Source organism: Coturnix japonica, chromosome 10, assembly GCF_001577835.2.
Source record: "Coturnix japonica isolate 7356 chromosome 10, Coturnix japonica 2.1, whole genome shotgun sequence".
NCBI classification, from domain to species: domain Eukaryota; kingdom Metazoa; phylum Chordata; class Aves; order Galliformes; family Phasianidae; genus Coturnix; species Coturnix japonica.
Window position 1 is genome coordinate 3,160,047 of NC_029525.1, and position 17,825 is coordinate 3,177,871.

At 36.6% G+C, this 17,825-nt stretch overlaps 1 protein-coding gene across 8 annotated transcripts in view; it reads left to right on the forward strand.

Annotated features, from left to right (window-relative positions):
* HERC1 (HECT and RLD domain containing E3 ubiquitin protein ligase family member 1) overlaps positions 1 to 17,825 on the forward strand; it is an 83,695-nt gene that overhangs the window by 24,356 nt on the left and 41,514 nt on the right. For 7 of the 8 annotated variants that reach the window (XM_015872280.2, XM_015872282.2, XM_015872288.2 and 4 more), the window contains exons 15-26: positions 938 to 1,090; positions 1,283 to 1,415; positions 1,884 to 2,075; positions 3,369 to 3,590; positions 4,383 to 4,556; positions 6,229 to 6,343; positions 6,440 to 6,560; positions 8,918 to 9,089; positions 10,637 to 10,943; positions 11,362 to 11,482; positions 11,771 to 11,822; positions 17,286 to 17,557. In XM_015872280.2, the coding sequence (XP_015727766.1) occupies positions 938 to 1,090; positions 1,283 to 1,415; positions 1,884 to 2,075; positions 3,369 to 3,590; positions 4,383 to 4,556; positions 6,229 to 6,343; positions 6,440 to 6,560; positions 8,918 to 9,089; positions 10,637 to 10,943; positions 11,362 to 11,482; positions 11,771 to 11,822; positions 17,286 to 17,557 (2,034 nt within the window). The remainder of the gene's footprint in view (positions 1 to 937; positions 1,091 to 1,282; positions 1,416 to 1,883; positions 2,076 to 3,368; positions 3,591 to 4,382; positions 4,557 to 6,228; positions 6,344 to 6,439; positions 6,561 to 8,917; positions 9,090 to 10,636; positions 10,944 to 11,361; positions 11,483 to 11,770; positions 11,823 to 17,285; positions 17,558 to 17,825) is intronic. The other variant, XM_015872287.2, reaches the window with a different exon arrangement.

The following is a 17,825-nucleotide window of genomic DNA, read 5'->3' on the forward strand; positions in this document are numbered from 1 at the left end:
AGAAAACAGTATTCTTTTGGTTTATCTAAAGCAGCAGTGCCATATATGTATATCTGGAAGAGGGCTAAAAGTAATTGGCTTCTTCTAACATCATCAGTCTCATGATCTTGTAGTGGTATTTTTTGTTTAACCTGGCTTAGATAAATGTAGTTGATTTCATATCAGAGAAAAGTACCTATTCGTGTTACTTGTGGCTGCAAAACTTTTTGGTAGATACAAGGTAGCGCATCAAGTATAGGTAGATTGCTTTATGGAATCCTTTTATATCAGTACAATGCCAGCAATCAGAGAAAGAAGCTGAGAATGTAAGTCTGTTTGATTAACTTGACGCTGAGCAATCTGCCTTACAGTAGTTCATCAAGTACAGGTCAGCCATCTTATTGTAGTGTGTCAAATGTGTTATTGTTCTTAGCAGTAGAATAGTGTTGGCTGATGAACAGTTAAGGGGAGCATAAGTGTAATTGATGACTCTCTCACCTTTTTATTCAACTAGCCAGTAAAATGTAATGGAGAAAAGAAATAGAGCTGTTTACTTCTCCAGCATAATACCACTGTATGCTGAGGGTTAGGGCTGGTAACTTTTAGTTCTGTTCTGTGGATGTTCAGCAGTCGTATACATCCAGCTACTTTCAGTTTTCTACTTGAAACTGACTCCATTTTTACCATAGAATTTGCAAGGAGGTTAAGCAGCCACCTACCTTCTGTTCCTCATACTGCCATCCTAGATGATGCTAGGAAGGTTTCTGATCTAAAATATTTTGGTATCTTAAGAAATATTACTTATTTGAACACAGTGTGATTTGGGGGTCAGAGTTGGGAGTGAGTTATTTTATCCAGTTTTTACTTGTTAGTAATAATAATTCTCAATAGTTGAAAGTAAAAAAAAGCTTCTTGAAGAGAGTGAGGTTTTGTTTTTTTTTTTCCTTTTGTCTAATAGGATCAAGCCTTTGGAGAACTGGAGAAAAACAGTGATAAATTTTTACTGGGTGCATCATCATCAGAAAACAGCCAACCTGCTCATCTTCATGAGCTTTTATGTTCTCTGCAGAAACAGTTGCTGGCTTTTTGTCACATCAACAGTGTTAGTGAAGTATGTATCTTGTCTGTATTTCAAAGGGGGAAAAACTGCCTCAAAGAGCACGACTATCAGAATGTTAAAAATTGCTATGCAACATTTTCTGAGTATTTGAAAACAAAACTGATAGAAATAATGAACTCCTTAAATATTTGCATATTATTATGTATATTTGTATATTTATATTTGATGGTTATTTCCTTCTAGAATTCCAGCAGTGTGGCACTGCTTCATAAACACCTTCAGCTTCTGTTACCTCATGCTACAGACATCTATTCACGTTCTGCAACGCTGCTTAAGGAAAGCTCTTGGAATGGTAGTGTTGGGGAAAAACTGAGAGGTAAATGTTCATGAAAAAAATGAGCAATGGCAGGATTGGCAGCTTAGGACAGTTCTTGTTTGTTTAGATTAGAATAATAAAAACCTTATTTTCCTCACACCCGCACAATATAAGCATCTCAAGTTTCTTCAAAGATAGAAGTTATTTGCATTACTCAAGCATAGCATCAAGTTCATGTTTTGTTAAGACATTTTGCATATAGGGAAACAAAAAAAAATTATATTATAATTTCAGTAATATTTGGTTTAGAGTACTGTTTTTTAACATACAGTTTTTTAATTGCTGAAAAGTGCAAAAGGAAAATATGGAATGTGTTTATGGTTATTAAATAAACTCTCCAATTCAGAATTTGCTTTTGAGACTTACTGAGATATCTGAGGTATTTTTGTGCCATTCTTGTTTTATTGTGCCTGTAATACAATTCAATTCCAGATTCTAATTAGGGGTTGGTTTTTTTTTTCTCTCTAGATGTAATTTATGTGTCTGCAGCTGGTAGTATGCTGTCTCAGATTGTCAACTCTTTATTGTTACTGCCTGTGTCAGTAGCTCGGCCTTTGCTGAGTTATCTGCTAGATCTGTTGCCACCTCTGGATCGTCTTAATAGACTCTTACCTGCTGCAGCACTTCTTGAAGATCAAGAGTTACAGTGGCCGCTTCATGGTAAGTGTAATAAGTAACACACCTCTAATATGAAAGATAAAGAATAGCATATCCTAGGTTGATGGGAAGGTGTTTCTGTTGTTTGTTCATCAGCTGGAGGCCTGTAAGGCAGATGAACGTGTCCTTAGTATGTCCTCAGGGCTGCATTTGGAGGAGGCAGCCCTGTTTTCTGCTGGCTCTGAGCTGTGAGTGGCAGCAGATGGGAAGCGGCATGGCCTTGTCCTGCTGTCTGTTGTCCCTATGATTCATCCTGCAGCCCAAGCAGATGTCAGTCCTGCTGGGAGCTGAGCAGTGCCACAGGGGTGCTGGGCTTCACCTTATCCAAATAAAATCATGGTGCAGAATTTGTAATCCTGCCCCAAATTAGGTCTTGTGCTTCTGGCAACCTCATGCCTACAGCCATACCAAGTGCTTTAAAATATGGACTAGATGATCTAAGTGGTCTTTTCCAATCTTAATGATTCTATGAAATTTGGAAATATAACACTTAGGGATATGATTTAGTGGGCATGGTGGGGATGAATCAGTGATTGGAGTTGCTTGGAAAAGAGGTCTTTTCCAAACTTAACGGTTTGATGATGACTTTGTGATATCACTTTTTATAGTGGAAAACTTAATTTCTATTAAAAACTGCTTTTTTAAGCATAGTGTCTTACTGCATCTCAGTTTTAAATTCTGAAGTGTTTTATCTTGCTGTGAAATATTTTGAGCTGTGGGCAGATCTCTTTACTGTGCAGCCTGGGACATATGCTGATGTCTTTGGGAATGCAAGAGCAATATAGGAGATATTGACTGAGTGGATGTGGTGGGCACAAGACATGAAGTTAGCACCACACTGTGCCCTTCCCTTGTCCTGGTTTCAGCTGAGACAGTGTTAATAGCACACTGATGGTTTGGTTGTTGCTGAGTTGTGGAAGTGTGCCTGGGGCTGCTTGGCAGGGAAGAGCCACCACCATGGTGTTGTCAAAGCAGGCTGCATTACTAGCTGTCTCATGCTGCATGTGATCCATGTGTTGAACATGCCTAATTTAAGCTTTGAGAATGAGCGTCTGTGTCGTGGATGGTTATGTCTTCTGCTGCTGATAAGACTGAAATGTGAAGTGATCAGTGAAGTGATCAGTTTGTCCTATCTGCTTTTCCTTCAGTTTACAAGTTGTTGACAAAGAGGGGCAAATCAATTGTTATTAACTGGGAAATGTTACAAGACCTGCAATTAATTTTACTAATTGTGGAGTTGGCTTTAACATCGGGGCAACAGTGATGGATTTAGTGATTCATTGCTAATGCTTTTAGGTGGACCTGAATTAATTGATCCTGCTGGAGTGTCCTTACCACAGCCTGCCCAGTCCTGGGTATGGCTTGTAGATCTAGAGAGAACTGTGGCTTTACTTATTGGGCGGTGTCTTGGTGGCATGCTTCAAGGACCTCCAGTGTCCGCTGAGGAGCAAGATACAGCGTATTGGTTGAAAACTCCACTTTTCAGCGATGGAGTTGAAATGGATATTCCTCATTTAGGTAAGCTGTTAAATACAGAAACCTAACTGTCACTGTGAATATTTGTGTTCTCTTTTGAAGTTTCTTGGTCATATTTGAGTAAGTCTCTGTTCATAGAGTTTGTATTTCAGCTCTTTTGTTTGTTTAGCTTAATACCAGAAGTTGGAAAATGGCTATTTAAGTATTTGCTATAGTTTACAAAGAGTATTGGAAATCCACAGAGATAATTAAAGTATTCAACAGTTTCTCAGTGAAAGAAGTAATGCAAACTTCACTAAATTAATTTGCTTTATTCTTAGGTATTTGGCATTTAACAGAAAAATCAGGGGCTCCATTGTTTCATATACAATTAATTGTTCATATTCTTCATTAAAAATATTATGTTAAATTGTATTCTGCTTAGCAAGTGAAATCTTTATTAATTGAAAACATGATTAAAACCAAATTCTTCTCATTTACTAGAAGCATTGAAAGCATTCAGCACTGCTGTTTCTAGTCATACCTTCCAAGCATGTGTAGTCATCCCAGCCAGGCATGTTAGAGGTGGTTGTACATCAGAGAGAATTAATGATGCAAGATTGTGATATTAAAGCAGAGGATAATGCTTCTAGATCTTCATGAACTTTATATAAATTGTAACTAAATATCTAGTGAGAGTCTGTAGTCAGACAATAAGGTATGGTAATTGGTTTATTAATTTATTTATTCTGGAATAGTGTGGAGAGTGAAATATGTTTGTATGCCTTTCAAAATGGATGCATGTAATCCTCAAAATTTATGGAGTTTAATCTTTAAATGTTTCCCTTCTGTTAGACAAATGCATGAGCTCCTTATTAGAAGTGGCCCTGTCTGGAAACGAGGAACAGAAGCCGTTTGATTATAAGCTGAGACCTGAGATTACTGTCTATGTTGATTTGGCCTTGGGTTGTACAAAAGAGCCTGCAAGGAGCCTGTGGATCAGTATGCAAGACTATGCTGTTAGTAAAGGTAAGATGTGGAATGTATGTGTAAGTAAAATATATATTGCACGTTTCAGCTGTGCTCTTAGTGAAGTCTTGTATTGTCTTGGGCAACAACTTCTAGTTCTGTGACATTAATAATATATTTTATTTTCATGTTCCACTGTTTTCTTTTCCTTTCTCTTAGTTTTGACACTGATTCCAGTATTTGACAAACATGCAGTTCAGTGTTCTTTTCCCCTCCAAAGATTGAGAAAAGGAGTCTCTTGTTTCCTTACTGAGATGTTTGTATTTCTGTTTTCATAGTAGAGTGGGGTGAAACTTGCAATTATTTTAAAAATAAATAAATAAATAAAGGGGAAGAGGGAGGTGGAGGAAGGTGAAGTAACTTGGAAAATACACTGAGGATGGGATGAAGGAATAAGTCCTTTTTAGTTTTTGAAGTCCCTGAGAGGCTGGCATTACAGTTTCAGAGGTTCTTCCTCCCTATTGCCTATAGGCTTGGCTCCTGCTAAGTCTTTCTAGGCCCTCTTTATATAAAACCACCGAACACTGCCATTGTACTGAAATTCTGAGAGACCCAGAGGTTACTTTCTGTAGCTCTGGCCAAACGAGGCCAGATCAAGAAGGCAGAAAATGGTTTTGTTTGCCTATTGAGAGCAGTGCAGATAATTCTGTTTCAGACCCCATAGAGTTAGGAATTCCAGTAAAAACACAAAAAAACCCAAGAAAAAAGCTTGTTGTCTAGTTGAAAAATCTGAGATGAACGGGCTAACTGATGTTATTGTGGTTATGGAGTTGAGTGTTCTAGAAGTTTGTGTGGTCCTGCTTAGTTTACAATGTAAGATGATTGAGAGTTGTGTGTTAAGAGCAAACTCAAAGTCACGGAACTCAGGGGAGCAGATATGTTAAACTTCATATTCACATAGACAGATTTTTGTGATTTCTAAAGCAGCTTTCAAGGATTCATAAATAATATTCATAAGAGAAATACTATTATGAAAGTACAAGTGTGGAAGTGAGGGAGATAATTCTATTTCTGCCTGGAGTGTAGATGGAGCTTTGAGGACATTATCTTGGGAGTTTATTTATTTTACAGTGCAATGGCATTATTTTCATAATGCTCCTTTTTTAAAGTGGGGGGGAAAATCATTTTGTAATGAAAATGTAAGTTTCTGGAATTACTCAAGGAACCTTAATGTTGAGACCTCAAAATATCTCTAGTTATTATTAGCAGTGAAGCATATGCTTAGGCTGTGTTAAGGTACTGGTTCTCCTAATGGAGATACAGCTGTTTCATTGTGAATGAGTCTGCAAAGTAATTTTTAAATCTGGATTCAACAACATGAAAGAGAGCAGAAGGCCTCAAATATGACAAGTTTCCATGTAAATCAGTGGCTGGATAAAGCAAAGAGCTCCAGTTATGTATCCTTGCCGAAAGCAGTTGCAACCTAACTCAGCTCTTTGAGTTTCTGATTAGTTCATGTGCCTTCCTTGGCCGAGTATTAGACATGAGTATCCTGAGCAGCCCAAAACGTGTTTGTCTCTGAAGCCACATTAGTTATTGATGTTTAATTTATTTCTTTAATGTTGAATGTACTTAGAAACTGGAAGATTTAAAAGGATGAAGATTTTTATGTCATGGAGAACGTTTTTCTTGCAAACAGTAGCTGGTTTTGATGAGTCTTCTCTGTTTTCAGATTGGGATACTGCAACTTTAACTAATGAATCACTCCTGGATACTGTATCCAGATTTGTTCTTGCTGCTCTTCTGAAACATACAAGTCTGCTTAGTCAAGCCTGCGGTGAGAGCAGGTGAGTAACTCAAAGCTGTCTTTAAAAGCTCAATTCTAATTTTTAAAAGAAAATTTGTACGATTCTCTTTTCTTTTGTTTGGGATCTCTTTTATAGATATCAGCCTGGCAAAGCCTTGGCAGAAGTATACCGTTGTGTTTATAAGGTTCGGAGTCGCTTGCTTGCCTGCAAGAACATGGAACTTATTCAGACTAGATCATCGTCAAGAGACAGATGGGTAAGACAGGAAATATTTTTGAGTTCTTAAGGTTTAATGGCATGTTAAGGGAATACTGCGTAACACCTAAATAACAGGTGAATTCAGTTTAGAGCTGAAGACATTCAGACTTTAGTTTCATTTGTTACAGGTCTTTTTGTTCTGCCTTGTTGAAAAGAGTTCGGGATTTTTCAAATGCAAATATGCAACACATTGATGTGCATTAATGTGCAGCAGATGTGCTGTTAAGTCACTAGAAGCAAATGATTTGTGGTATTTGAAGAGAGCGCAGCCTGAAGCCTGGTTTTATCAGTATATGTAGCTGTACCTCAGAGTTGTACAACTTGGATGTAGATTTAGATTGATTAGCTTTGTTAACCACAATGTAGTTTGGTTGCCATTCCAGAACCACTGAATTCAGCAAGTTTTTTTATCTCTGTCCCTTTCTTTCCCTTCCCTGCATTTTAACATCTCATCCTGCCCAGATTCTCATCTTAGACTGAATGTAACCTTATTGCTACTTCTGAATCACTATTCTGAACCAAGTCAAAACTGATGCTGGGGTGCTCATTGAATTATTTAGGGTTGAGGACTGTTAAGCATTACAGCACAGTCCTTGAACTAGGTCTAGGTTTCTTTGTTAGGGATTGCTGTTTATACAATCTAAAAGTTTGATGGTTTTGATCAAGGAAACTCTTTATGTGACACCTGGATCATGAGGCTTTTTAGCTGTTTTGAAAATGCTACTGTTGCTTTTAAAAATAACGTAGGTCTCTTTCCTGACTTTTATTCTGAGGCAGATACGTGTCTTTTTTTTTTTTTTTATGGTGGAGGTCCACACATGCAATAAATTTAGCACTTAGAGCAGTAGGCATAGTCTGAGTTCACAGGACTGTACATATACATTAAGTCTGGTGGTTCTCTGGCTTACTTAGCATTTTGCACACATGCAATAAATCTGTTGCTTCAAGTTTATGTTGTAGCTGTTGTGTATGCTCACAGTAAGTTATTGTGCATGTGTGGTAAGTTCCATTCCTCCTAGAAATCCTCAAAGTAAATCTAAATGTATGTTGTGGGTCGGTGGCATTGGGGATATCTCAGATTTAATACTTCTGGGAAAAATAGCTGTTCTGCATTTGCTTCATATGCACATAATTCTGAGTGTCAGAAGCAAATAACAGGCCCCAGGAGAGTGGGGAAATGATCTGCTGCTACCAAGATCTTCTGTTCTTCAGAAAAGGGAAACTGCTGTGGGGGGGCAGATGGGTTATACTGGTAAGGATGTGTGTGGTCCATGATTTGTGGGCTAAATTGCCTTCTGAAATATTGTAAAACTTCTAATGTAATTGTATGTTTTATACTTCAAACTTCACTGCTTTCAGATTTTCTGAATTTGTTTTCCACACTGGAAAACTGTGTATCAAGTCATCAGTTGGCACTTATATCATCAGGTATCAGGGTTTTTGTAGGAAAGTATTCCAAAGCAGTTCTTGCTGAGCTGCTTGTCTGTTATGTGTAGGTTGCTCTCTTTATTTCTATGGAAACGGCAACAGTTATAAAGAACAGCATAACACTATTTGATAGAGCAAATTCTTAGCTACAAAACACTTTTCTTCAGCTAAGTCACCACCATTAGCTATGCATTTTCACCAGCAATGAATGACAGCCTATATGATGTGCTTATAAGAATCTGCATCAGCAGGGATGACCCACTGTTGCCAGTCTTGAAATGTACCACTTGTCCTTCACTGCTGACATCCACTCTTTGGTGTCCATAAATATTCAGCAGTGTTCAATTAATGAATGTCAGTAGGTGCTATTTTTTCTGCATAGAGGAATACAGTTCCGCACCTTTGCTTCATCTATACTTCCATGTCAGATGTCATTTTGTCAGACTGCCCCTGTGCTGCCATTTGTTTCATGGGAACAAATATAATGGAAAAACTGCAGGAAGGTTCAACCTCTGCTGCTTCTCTTACCACAACTATCTGCTTCTGATGTCGTGGGCCAACATAAAAAGATAGGAGGCATTACTTTTGGATTAGCCTCTGTATATAGGAAGGTTGTCAGGGTTTTAAAACTTTATTAACGTACTTTGTATGCTGAAGTATCAAAGTTCAACAGTTGTGTCTAAGAAAGCCTTTTAAAGAGACATTTCTCTGAAAATAATTCGAGTAAATTTAAGGAAAATTTAATTTCCCAACTTAGGTATTTGAAGCTTTGAAAGTAAACAGCTGCCTGAGTTTTCTTTCATATGGCATCACAAATACCTTTTAGATATGAAAAAAATTCTTAAAATGCTTATGTCCCTTTACCTCCATTTTACCTTTTATTATGGTGAGAATAATTTCATTTTAGATTTCTGTTTTTTTATCAAGATGCTGGATAACCAAGAATCAGCTGATGTGGATACTCAGGAGCATCCTTTTACTCGTACAATTGATGAAGAAGCAGAAATGGAGGAGCAGGCAGAACGGGACAGAGAAGAAGGACACATAGAACAGGAAGATGAAGAAGAGGAAAGAGAACACGAAGTTATGACAGCTGGTAGTAAGTACTTGTTGTGTAGGTGAATAGTGTAATGTGCTTTGGAAAGTCAGTTTGTTTTTCTCTCAAAAGTGGAGTGGGAGAAAGATTGAAAAGGTTTTGATAGACTTTTCTATGTTAACATTGTTGGAAGTTTTTATGAGATGATGCAGTGCTTTTATTGAGTCAGAAAATTCTTTTAATGCAAAGGAATGTGAGTGCTAAGCAAATGGGTGGCCTTTATTCATCCGACATCTGTGTTAACACTTCTTGTATAAACTGCATGCAACAGTAATAGATTTCATAATGTTTTTTCTTCATTTCTGTTCAACCGATGTGAGTTTATATTAGTGCATATATGGAATTTATTGCTGCACTTGTGTGTTTAGTTTTGTATGTCAGAAACTTTGAGGTTTTAGTCAAAATTTATTACCTGTAGCACAGTTTGCAATACTTTCTCATGGTTTTTCTAAGAAAAATAAAGTAAAAAAATAGTTGCTTAATTCTTCAAAAAAGAGCCTGAAAAAGGTGAACTTCACTATTGATGGACTTGGGCTTTACAGAGTCAATGGGGTAATTAATTCTTCAAGTTTTAGCTAAGCAACACTCAGCCACTCTTTTCCAACTACTTTTCTCTTGTTACTGCTAGGAAGTTTGCCTCTTTTGCTGGCAGTGTTTCCATTCCCATTAGGACTCCCATATTCTTATTTGGGCTCTTGTGTACCAAAACATACATTACACTTTTAGCTTCCATATTACAGATTGTCATACCCTCAGTGCAGTAGACTTCCCTGAAAGGGAATGTGCAACATATGATTTAAGATTTAATCTAAAGCTGACATGAGTGTTACATGCACACAGGAGAAGTGAGAAGATGACATTTCTACTGGAGATGCTAAAGGAAGCTAATCCTTACACGTGGAGTTCAGTTTCTGTCCTTGATGTACTGCTGCTTTTAATTACTAACATTAATGGAGAAAGTGTTCAAATTTACCTTTCCAAAGGGAAACCAAGCATTTAAAATCTGAAGAATTTTAGGTCTTTGGACAGAAACGATGCAGTAGCTCACACAACTCGTGTGGAAGAATCTGGCATTTACAACAACAGCAAAATTGAGCAAAGTGAAGACTAAAATTTTTGGTGATGTCTTCGTAACACTAAAACAAAGAAGCTACTTAAAGTGTAATACTGTCAGCGTTGAATTATAGATGCGTTGTTCTCTGAAATACAGTTTTACAGATGCATTTCTTTATAAGTCTGCTAAAAGGCCAGCATGAAATAGTCTCTCTGATGCTGTCCACATAGCAGCTGGGTAGCAGTAAGTCTGAAATAGGTTTAGTGTTCTGTCGAATAATGGTGTCCTTCCTTTTAAACTTAGCACTTTGTAAATTCTTGACTTCATCTGTTTCTGTGACATTCTTTATGACTTTGTATAACTGTATTATTTTACCACTGGAAAAATATTTCTTGTTTTTTGTAATACATTTTTTAGCTTGAGCTGTAGATGAATATTTTGTTCTGTGTAACTTTGCTTAGAAGTAAAGACCTTTTTTTTGTGTTGCATCTTACAGAAATATTTCAATGTTTCCTATCAGCCCGTGAAGTAGCTCGCAGTCGGGATCGAGATAGGATGAACACTGGGACAGGGACTAGACTTGATGATCAACCTCCTCAGTCTCAGCAGGAACGAAGAATCAGCACTGATCTGACAGAAGGCCAAGATGTCTATACTGCTGCATGCAACTCTGTAATCCACAGATCAGCCTTGTTGATCCTGGGAGTGAGCCCAGTTATTGAGGATTTCCAGAAGCGAAGGGAGGATGGGCAGTTACAGCAACCTCCCTCTACTGCTCCTGAGGGGATTGGACTAATGACAAGGTGAGGTCTGATGATTACTTACATAGTTAACTTTTCTATCTTTACATTTAATTACATAATATCAGTTTTGTTCTGTGGATTCTTAGAAGTTTTTAAAAAACATTTTTGTCCAGAGCAATGTTTATAGTGTTGACTTGGGTTTTTTGTTTTTGAGGTCAGTGATATTTTCTCAGTTTTCTTAATCCACACTGATGAATCTCTGATAAGACCCTTTTCTGTGTGGACCTCATTTCTTTTTCAAGGTTGAACTTACCAATTAATAGTAATAGAGTCTAGACCATCCACTGTACAGGTAAATTAACGTAGCTGGAAAAATAATCAGTGTGTCATGCTACTTGCTGAATTGGCCTGTTAGCTCTTACTATTGGCTAATAAAGAACTTTTCTTTGTGTGGTGGTTGTTTGTACATCTGATACAGGAGTGAAAGTCTTACTGCAGAGAGTCGTTCAATCCATACCAGCTCAAACTATAGACTGATGAAGTCAAGAAGCGAATCAGATTTATCTCAGCCAGAATCAGACGAGGAAGGTTATTCTCTGGTAAGTAAGCTAGTATTATGTGCCTTGAAGACTGTCAGTTTATTTTCTGGGCAAGTGGGATACCTTATGTATTTGTCACTTGTTTAGGCTTATGTTTCAGTATAGGGATCTTTGCTAATAACCACCACTGTTAAAGGAAAATAATGGTGCTAAGACAGGAATTGAAATTATTATAGTTCTGTTAGTTTTTTTAATTTGTGAGGGAATAATGTGTTTTAAACACTCAAATATTATGCACCACTTATTTCCACTTAAAGAAATGCACTTTTTGTTAATCTTTTACTCTAGAGTGGAAGACGAAACGTTGATTTGGATTTAGCATCATCGCATAGAAAAAGGGGTAAGTTTTATTGATACTCATTTACGTAATGAATATTGATCAACATAAATATGTTAATGTGTCTTAAGTTAAAATGCGTAGTTAATGACAATCAGGGAGTTTAAAATTTTAAATGGCATTGTAATTATCTTTTACTTGTTATGCTAACATTGATTAATCTCGCATTACAAGAGATGCAGACACAAGGAACTGCTCAAATTGCAGTTAACATAAAGTAAAACGTAGTCTTTTTCTTGCCTCTATTTCTACAAAACAGATGTAACCATTGTTACTCTAAGCAACTTAAGGCTGAAGTTTTCACCCCAACATTATTATGGGTTGCCTACTGCATCCTGTTCATAAGGGGACTATCCCAAGTCTAGGTGTATTGTTTTGGGTAAGCAGGAAGAAGATCATTAAATTTCTAAGGTCTAACCTCTTTCACTCTCAAGATTCATCAACATGTTTTGGAGTCCCTTATATCTGAGTACTGGCCACCAGTCACTTTTAACCCTGCAAACTGTGACAGGAGCTGTAGATGCCCATGTTGTAACAGCTCCTGGTTCGGAAAGCACTGTCCTGCCCTCTTGTTGTTTTTGATACCCATTTAATGTCAAACAATGTACTATTTTCAGGAAAAATTTCCTATCTGTAACAAGAAGCCATGAAAAATAGTTGAAAGATGAAACAACTTTTAGTTGAAATGCTAGAGGATTGTTCACATCAATAGGAATCACAGATTACTTTTGCAGATTCAGTTGTATCATGTCTCAAATACATTCGGGTCAGTCAAATCTAATAGGGGAGTCATGACCTCCATTTTCCTCCAGAAGCAAGTCAATTACATACACAATTACCAAAGAATGCATCATTGCTATCAACCAACTCTGACACCCTCATGTTATTAGAATATGTGGTGATGTTAGTCAGTTACTAAAATAATGGTGGACTCATTAGATTCTTCACCTCAGAAAAGCTGTGTGTGAATGCAGATGTTTCTGTGTCCTACCCCCTGTACTTTTCCCCAATTCAATCGGTAGTGCTCTATGGAGTATTCAGTCCTTGCAAAGCCCACAAAAGCTGCATCATGTGTAGAGTTTTGCTAAGTTGGTTGACAATAGGTGAGAAAGTGGGTTGACTTATTTTAGAATTTATTGAAATCAGCAAATAATCATTCACAATTCAGATCACTTCTCCTTAAAAATTAAATCTCACTATTGGTGATAGTCTTATTTTTATGGTATAAAAGCGGTTCCTGTTCATGAATTGCAATGTAGGATACCAGTAGTACAAAAATTACTCTTGAGTTGTTCCTGTGGTCTTGCAGCTCAGTCTTGGAAGAGAGTTGTCTTTTAACTCAACATCTTTGCCACTTTGTACATACTTTAATCTAGTTGTTTTCTGCATTTATTGTATCTGCTCAGAAGTAAAGCAATGGTATTCCTGCTTTTGGGGTGTCCTGTTCCTTGCTATTATTCGCTTGGTTCTGAATTACTAAACTTTCAGTACTAGTAGAAGCAAAAAAAGTTGTTTTCAAAGCTTTTTCCGCATGGGGAGATAAAATAATGAAGATTTTCCCCCTGATTCATAAGTCCGTTGGGTTTTGGTTATTTCCTTGCTTAGATTCAACTTTTTCAGTCCTGCAGATTCAGAGAGTGTGCCTCAAGATTTTGTATTTGACGCACTAAATAAAGTTACTTACTGCATTAAATACTTAGAAATAAAGAACGCATGTGTCATCACAAATGTTTTACAGGTCCTCCAGTCTTCCTGTCAATCTTAATTCAGTGAATGCTGTTGTGTCTGTACTTCAGTATTTTAGTAACACATTTGGGTAACTGGAAAAAAAAACCCAGCAGCTCAAAAGATGCTGAAATTAACTTGAAATAAAATAGTGCACTTGTATTGACTTTTTGAAATTCAGGGATCTGTCAGAGTAGGAGGTGTAAATGTTCTCATGCATGTATGTAACTGTATTGAAGGGAATGGTATTTTTCCCTGGGAAGATGGTAGAAAATTCATAAAGTCTGTTACTTGTTCATGCTAATTCAGAACAAAAATATCTATGTCCATATTTTTTTTCTAAAACTTCCCTGTGTGATGTATTGAGGTATTGGTTGGGATGAACGGGATCATTTAAGACTAAAGTAATATGAGGAGGAGATTTTATGAATATGTTGTCTTCTGTTTCAAATGTCTGCTTTTGTCTTCTGATTCTTGTGTGGTGTGTAGTGTATTTACTGCTTTTTGGCCAGTTGAGCCCCAGAAAAAAGAAGAGCTTCAAGCAAGTACCTGATGGCATGTTTATTTTTTTCCTCTATAGCTTCCCTACATGTTTTATGTTCTATGGAGTGTGTATTGCAGCTGTGCACATTCATGTAGAAAACTCATTTTTAAAAGCTGGCTTTCAAGGACAAGTAAACTTGTTTTCTTTTTATTGTAAGCTTAAAGATTACTCTTACGTGCAGTTCTATTTGTGTGATTGTAGAGGCTTATACAAACATACTGTGAATCTACTCTTGATACTTAACATCTTCAAGAAACAAATGCAAGTTTTAGATTGCTCCTAATTTTTAAATATTTTGAGGTATAAGCATATACTTTGACTTCTGAGATTGCCTCAATCTTTATAATTTCAGTTACAATTTCAGTTGTTTTGCATTCAGTCTCTGACTCATAATCCTTGGACATCTCTCCTAACTTGAGACAGTTTAAAATAGTTTTACATTTAAATGTTCTTACATTTAATACTAAAACGCATGACCTTTACTTTTTCAAATATGAGATAGTTTAATTGTCTGTTAGTATATAAGGGATGATCTTATTTAGAAGTTCTTTTAATATCAAAACAAGATTTTCTTCTGATGCTCAATTAATATGTGAGACAGTGTCTCCCAAAGTTTGATTTAAGGCACTGGAATTGCTTTTTGTTTTATTACAAATCCTTTCCTTCTCTGCTGTGTTTCAAAGTGGCATGGCACAGGACAGGTAGAAGACAGGGAAACTAATGTTGATTTGGAATGTTTTAACCTCTGCTACTGTGGAAAGATTGCAGAGCTTAAGGAGTCTTGAAACAGTTGATATATAGGCAACATTTTTATATGTCAAAGTAATTAGGCTTGTGCATACTGTAGGAAATCTCAGGTTTCAATTTGCCTCCTCCAGGGCCTTGTTCACAGGTCATATGCTAGGAAACTCTTAGATGAAAACTGTATTTCAGTCTTCATTTATGCTGTCCATTATATCTCAAGTTCCTCACTCAACTCTTCAGCATATAACTTAGTTTTTAATAGACAACTTTAAAACGAGTACAGGAGTGAGTATTAAAAGTAGGGTAAGATAATAATTGTCTTTACTTGTGTTTTTTAATGTAGCGACCAGATACAAGTTATAAAATAGAGTAAGAGAGTTTCCTTAAAATTCTCTGATATTAAACATGACAAAGCAGGTAGTTCTCTGGAAGCCAGGTAATATTACTGCATTGTCTTAATCAACAGAAATTAGGAAATTAAATTCCACTTTGAAAAGTCACGTTTAAAATAAATGTTTTACTTTGTGTGTATTATTGTTTGTGCACATATGTTTGCAAAATACCCTATTAGGTCGTATTTTTCCTAAGTACTCTGATGGTTCTTTCTGAGGCCATTGCAGTCTGCTTAGTAGCTGCTGTCTGGAGTACTGTATAAATGCTCATGAAGACTGTTTGCAGAAAAGGTAATGGGACATGGAAAGGTTTTCATAATTTGTATGTTAAATTTTTTTTGCCAACCAATAGGAGATTAACTCACAGAATCACAGAATCACAGAATGACCTGGGTTGGAAGGGACCTCAAGGATCATGTAGTTCCAACCCCCCTGCCTGGCAGGGCCACCAAACAAAAACTCCCTAATTTATAAAGGGAGAGCAGACTTTCACAGTATTTTGGATTTGTGGTTTGTTGTTGATGATGTTCAGGTGCAGAAAAATGGCCATTTGCCTTGCCTCGTGAAAAGTCATGGAGAGTGGTTGGTGGCAGCACTGTCCTAAGTACAAAAAGCTGTGTGTCTCTTCACATAGTTCCTGTGAGCAGCTGCTCACAGAGCTACTGTGAGTAAAAATGGTTTAATAGGAGGTTTTGACACAAGTATCCAGCTTTTAACATTGGAACTCATTCTAACTGAGGAAAGAGGGCTTTCATCAGATGAGTTTTGTGAATTTGTGTGACTTTTTCCTGAAAATGGTTATGTTTAAGAATGTTCGAGCCTTGTACCTTGCAGACAGATTTTTAAAAAACAAAGCATCTAATGTAGGTTTGTGTGAGTACTGTGAATGGGTTGTCTTTCTCCTAACGATATCTGAAATACACTGTGCACAGGAGTCGTTAATACTGCAAAACTCTGTGTAGGTTATTTAAGGTAATTCAAACTGGGTGTTCAAAGTTAATTTAGACGTTCTTTGGTTTACATATAGATGTCAAGACATTACCTGTCTATGCAGATGGAAAGCTTTTTTGATGAGTCTGGTCTCTTGTAATACTTAGCTCCAACTCAGCTAACATTTACAGAAGTAATAAAATACCAACATACATGTTGATATAAGTAGTATATATATATGTATATATATTTAATATATGTATAATATTTAAACTGACATACACAGTTAATTGCTGATGAAGGTATGACTTCATTGGCATTACATTAATTTGTGCTGGGATGCAGTCTAGCAAAAGGCTTAGATCACATATATGATGATAAATAAATTCCAGTGCTGCAGGTAACTGACAGTCATTTGGAGGAATATATTAATTAGTGAAGGTAAATTTTTTGATAGTGTAATGACATACTGGTGTAATATGAAATCTTAAAAACAAATTTATGAAATTGTCAGATGAAGAAGATAGAATTTTAATACATGCTGTAGATAGGAATTTGATATATGTGTTTATGAAAGAATCAGAAAAAAAGTAAGTGTTCTCTGTGAATTTTCCTTGGTTTACTTGCCCTTCTGCACTCGAATTCCTCAGATATTTCATTGAAAAAATAACATTTTGCTTTTTCAAAGCTATGAAACGTACGACTTGATTAAAACAAAGAATAAATATGCTTTTATTTTACAATTAGACCTTAAATGTACAGAGCGCACTATTTCTTTTGTAGCAGATCTTTTCTTTCCTATTTTCTCATTTAGCTGCAAATCATTTCTTTTTCCCAGTGTTCTAGCTTTAACTTGAGCAGTTCAAGTGGCTTCTGTCTTTTTGTTCTCTCACTTGGCAATTTGTTGCACTACTGCTTGACATAATTAAAAGAAATACAGCCGTTCCTCTAGGGCAGTTGCTGTAAATTTAAACCAAGTGTTTTGCTCTACGTTGCTTAATGCATGGTATAATTAATCATGGATATCCATTTTCCACCTGTATGAATAGCAGCGGTTTAGTCTTTAGCTACTACCAAAATGTGTTAACTAGTGAATTGGAATTTATGAGCTTTTATTATGTGTATGTTTAGGAGCAATACACAGTCAAGTGGAGCCTTTAACTGACTCGTGGGCTCGACTGAAGCACAGCAGAGATTGGTTGTACACTTCCTCCTACTCATTTGTTGAGTCCGATTTTGATCTCTCAAGATCTCTTGGAGTTCATACTTTGATTGAAAATGTCGTCAGCTTTGTAAGTGGAGATGTAGGAAACTCTCCGGGATTTAAGGAGCCAGAGGAAAGTATGTCCACCAGTCCACAGGCGTCCATAATTGCAATGGAGCAGCAGCAGTTGAGGGCTGAGGTAAGTTCCAATTTAAAATCTTTCTATATTCATCATATATTTGAATTGTATGGATTTTTAAGAACATTTTCCAAATTCTGACTTAGAGGTTTTTTCCTGTTTTTCTTTTAAAATATCTTAACTGGAACTGGGAACTTAATATTAAGCTCTGAAATAGGAAGTAAAGAATCCACTTAAACCTTTCTTTACATGTTGTTCTTTAAATCTCAGACTTGAATTTCAGAGGAGCAGGGAGATTATCCTATATGTGCTGCATGCAGCACCGATG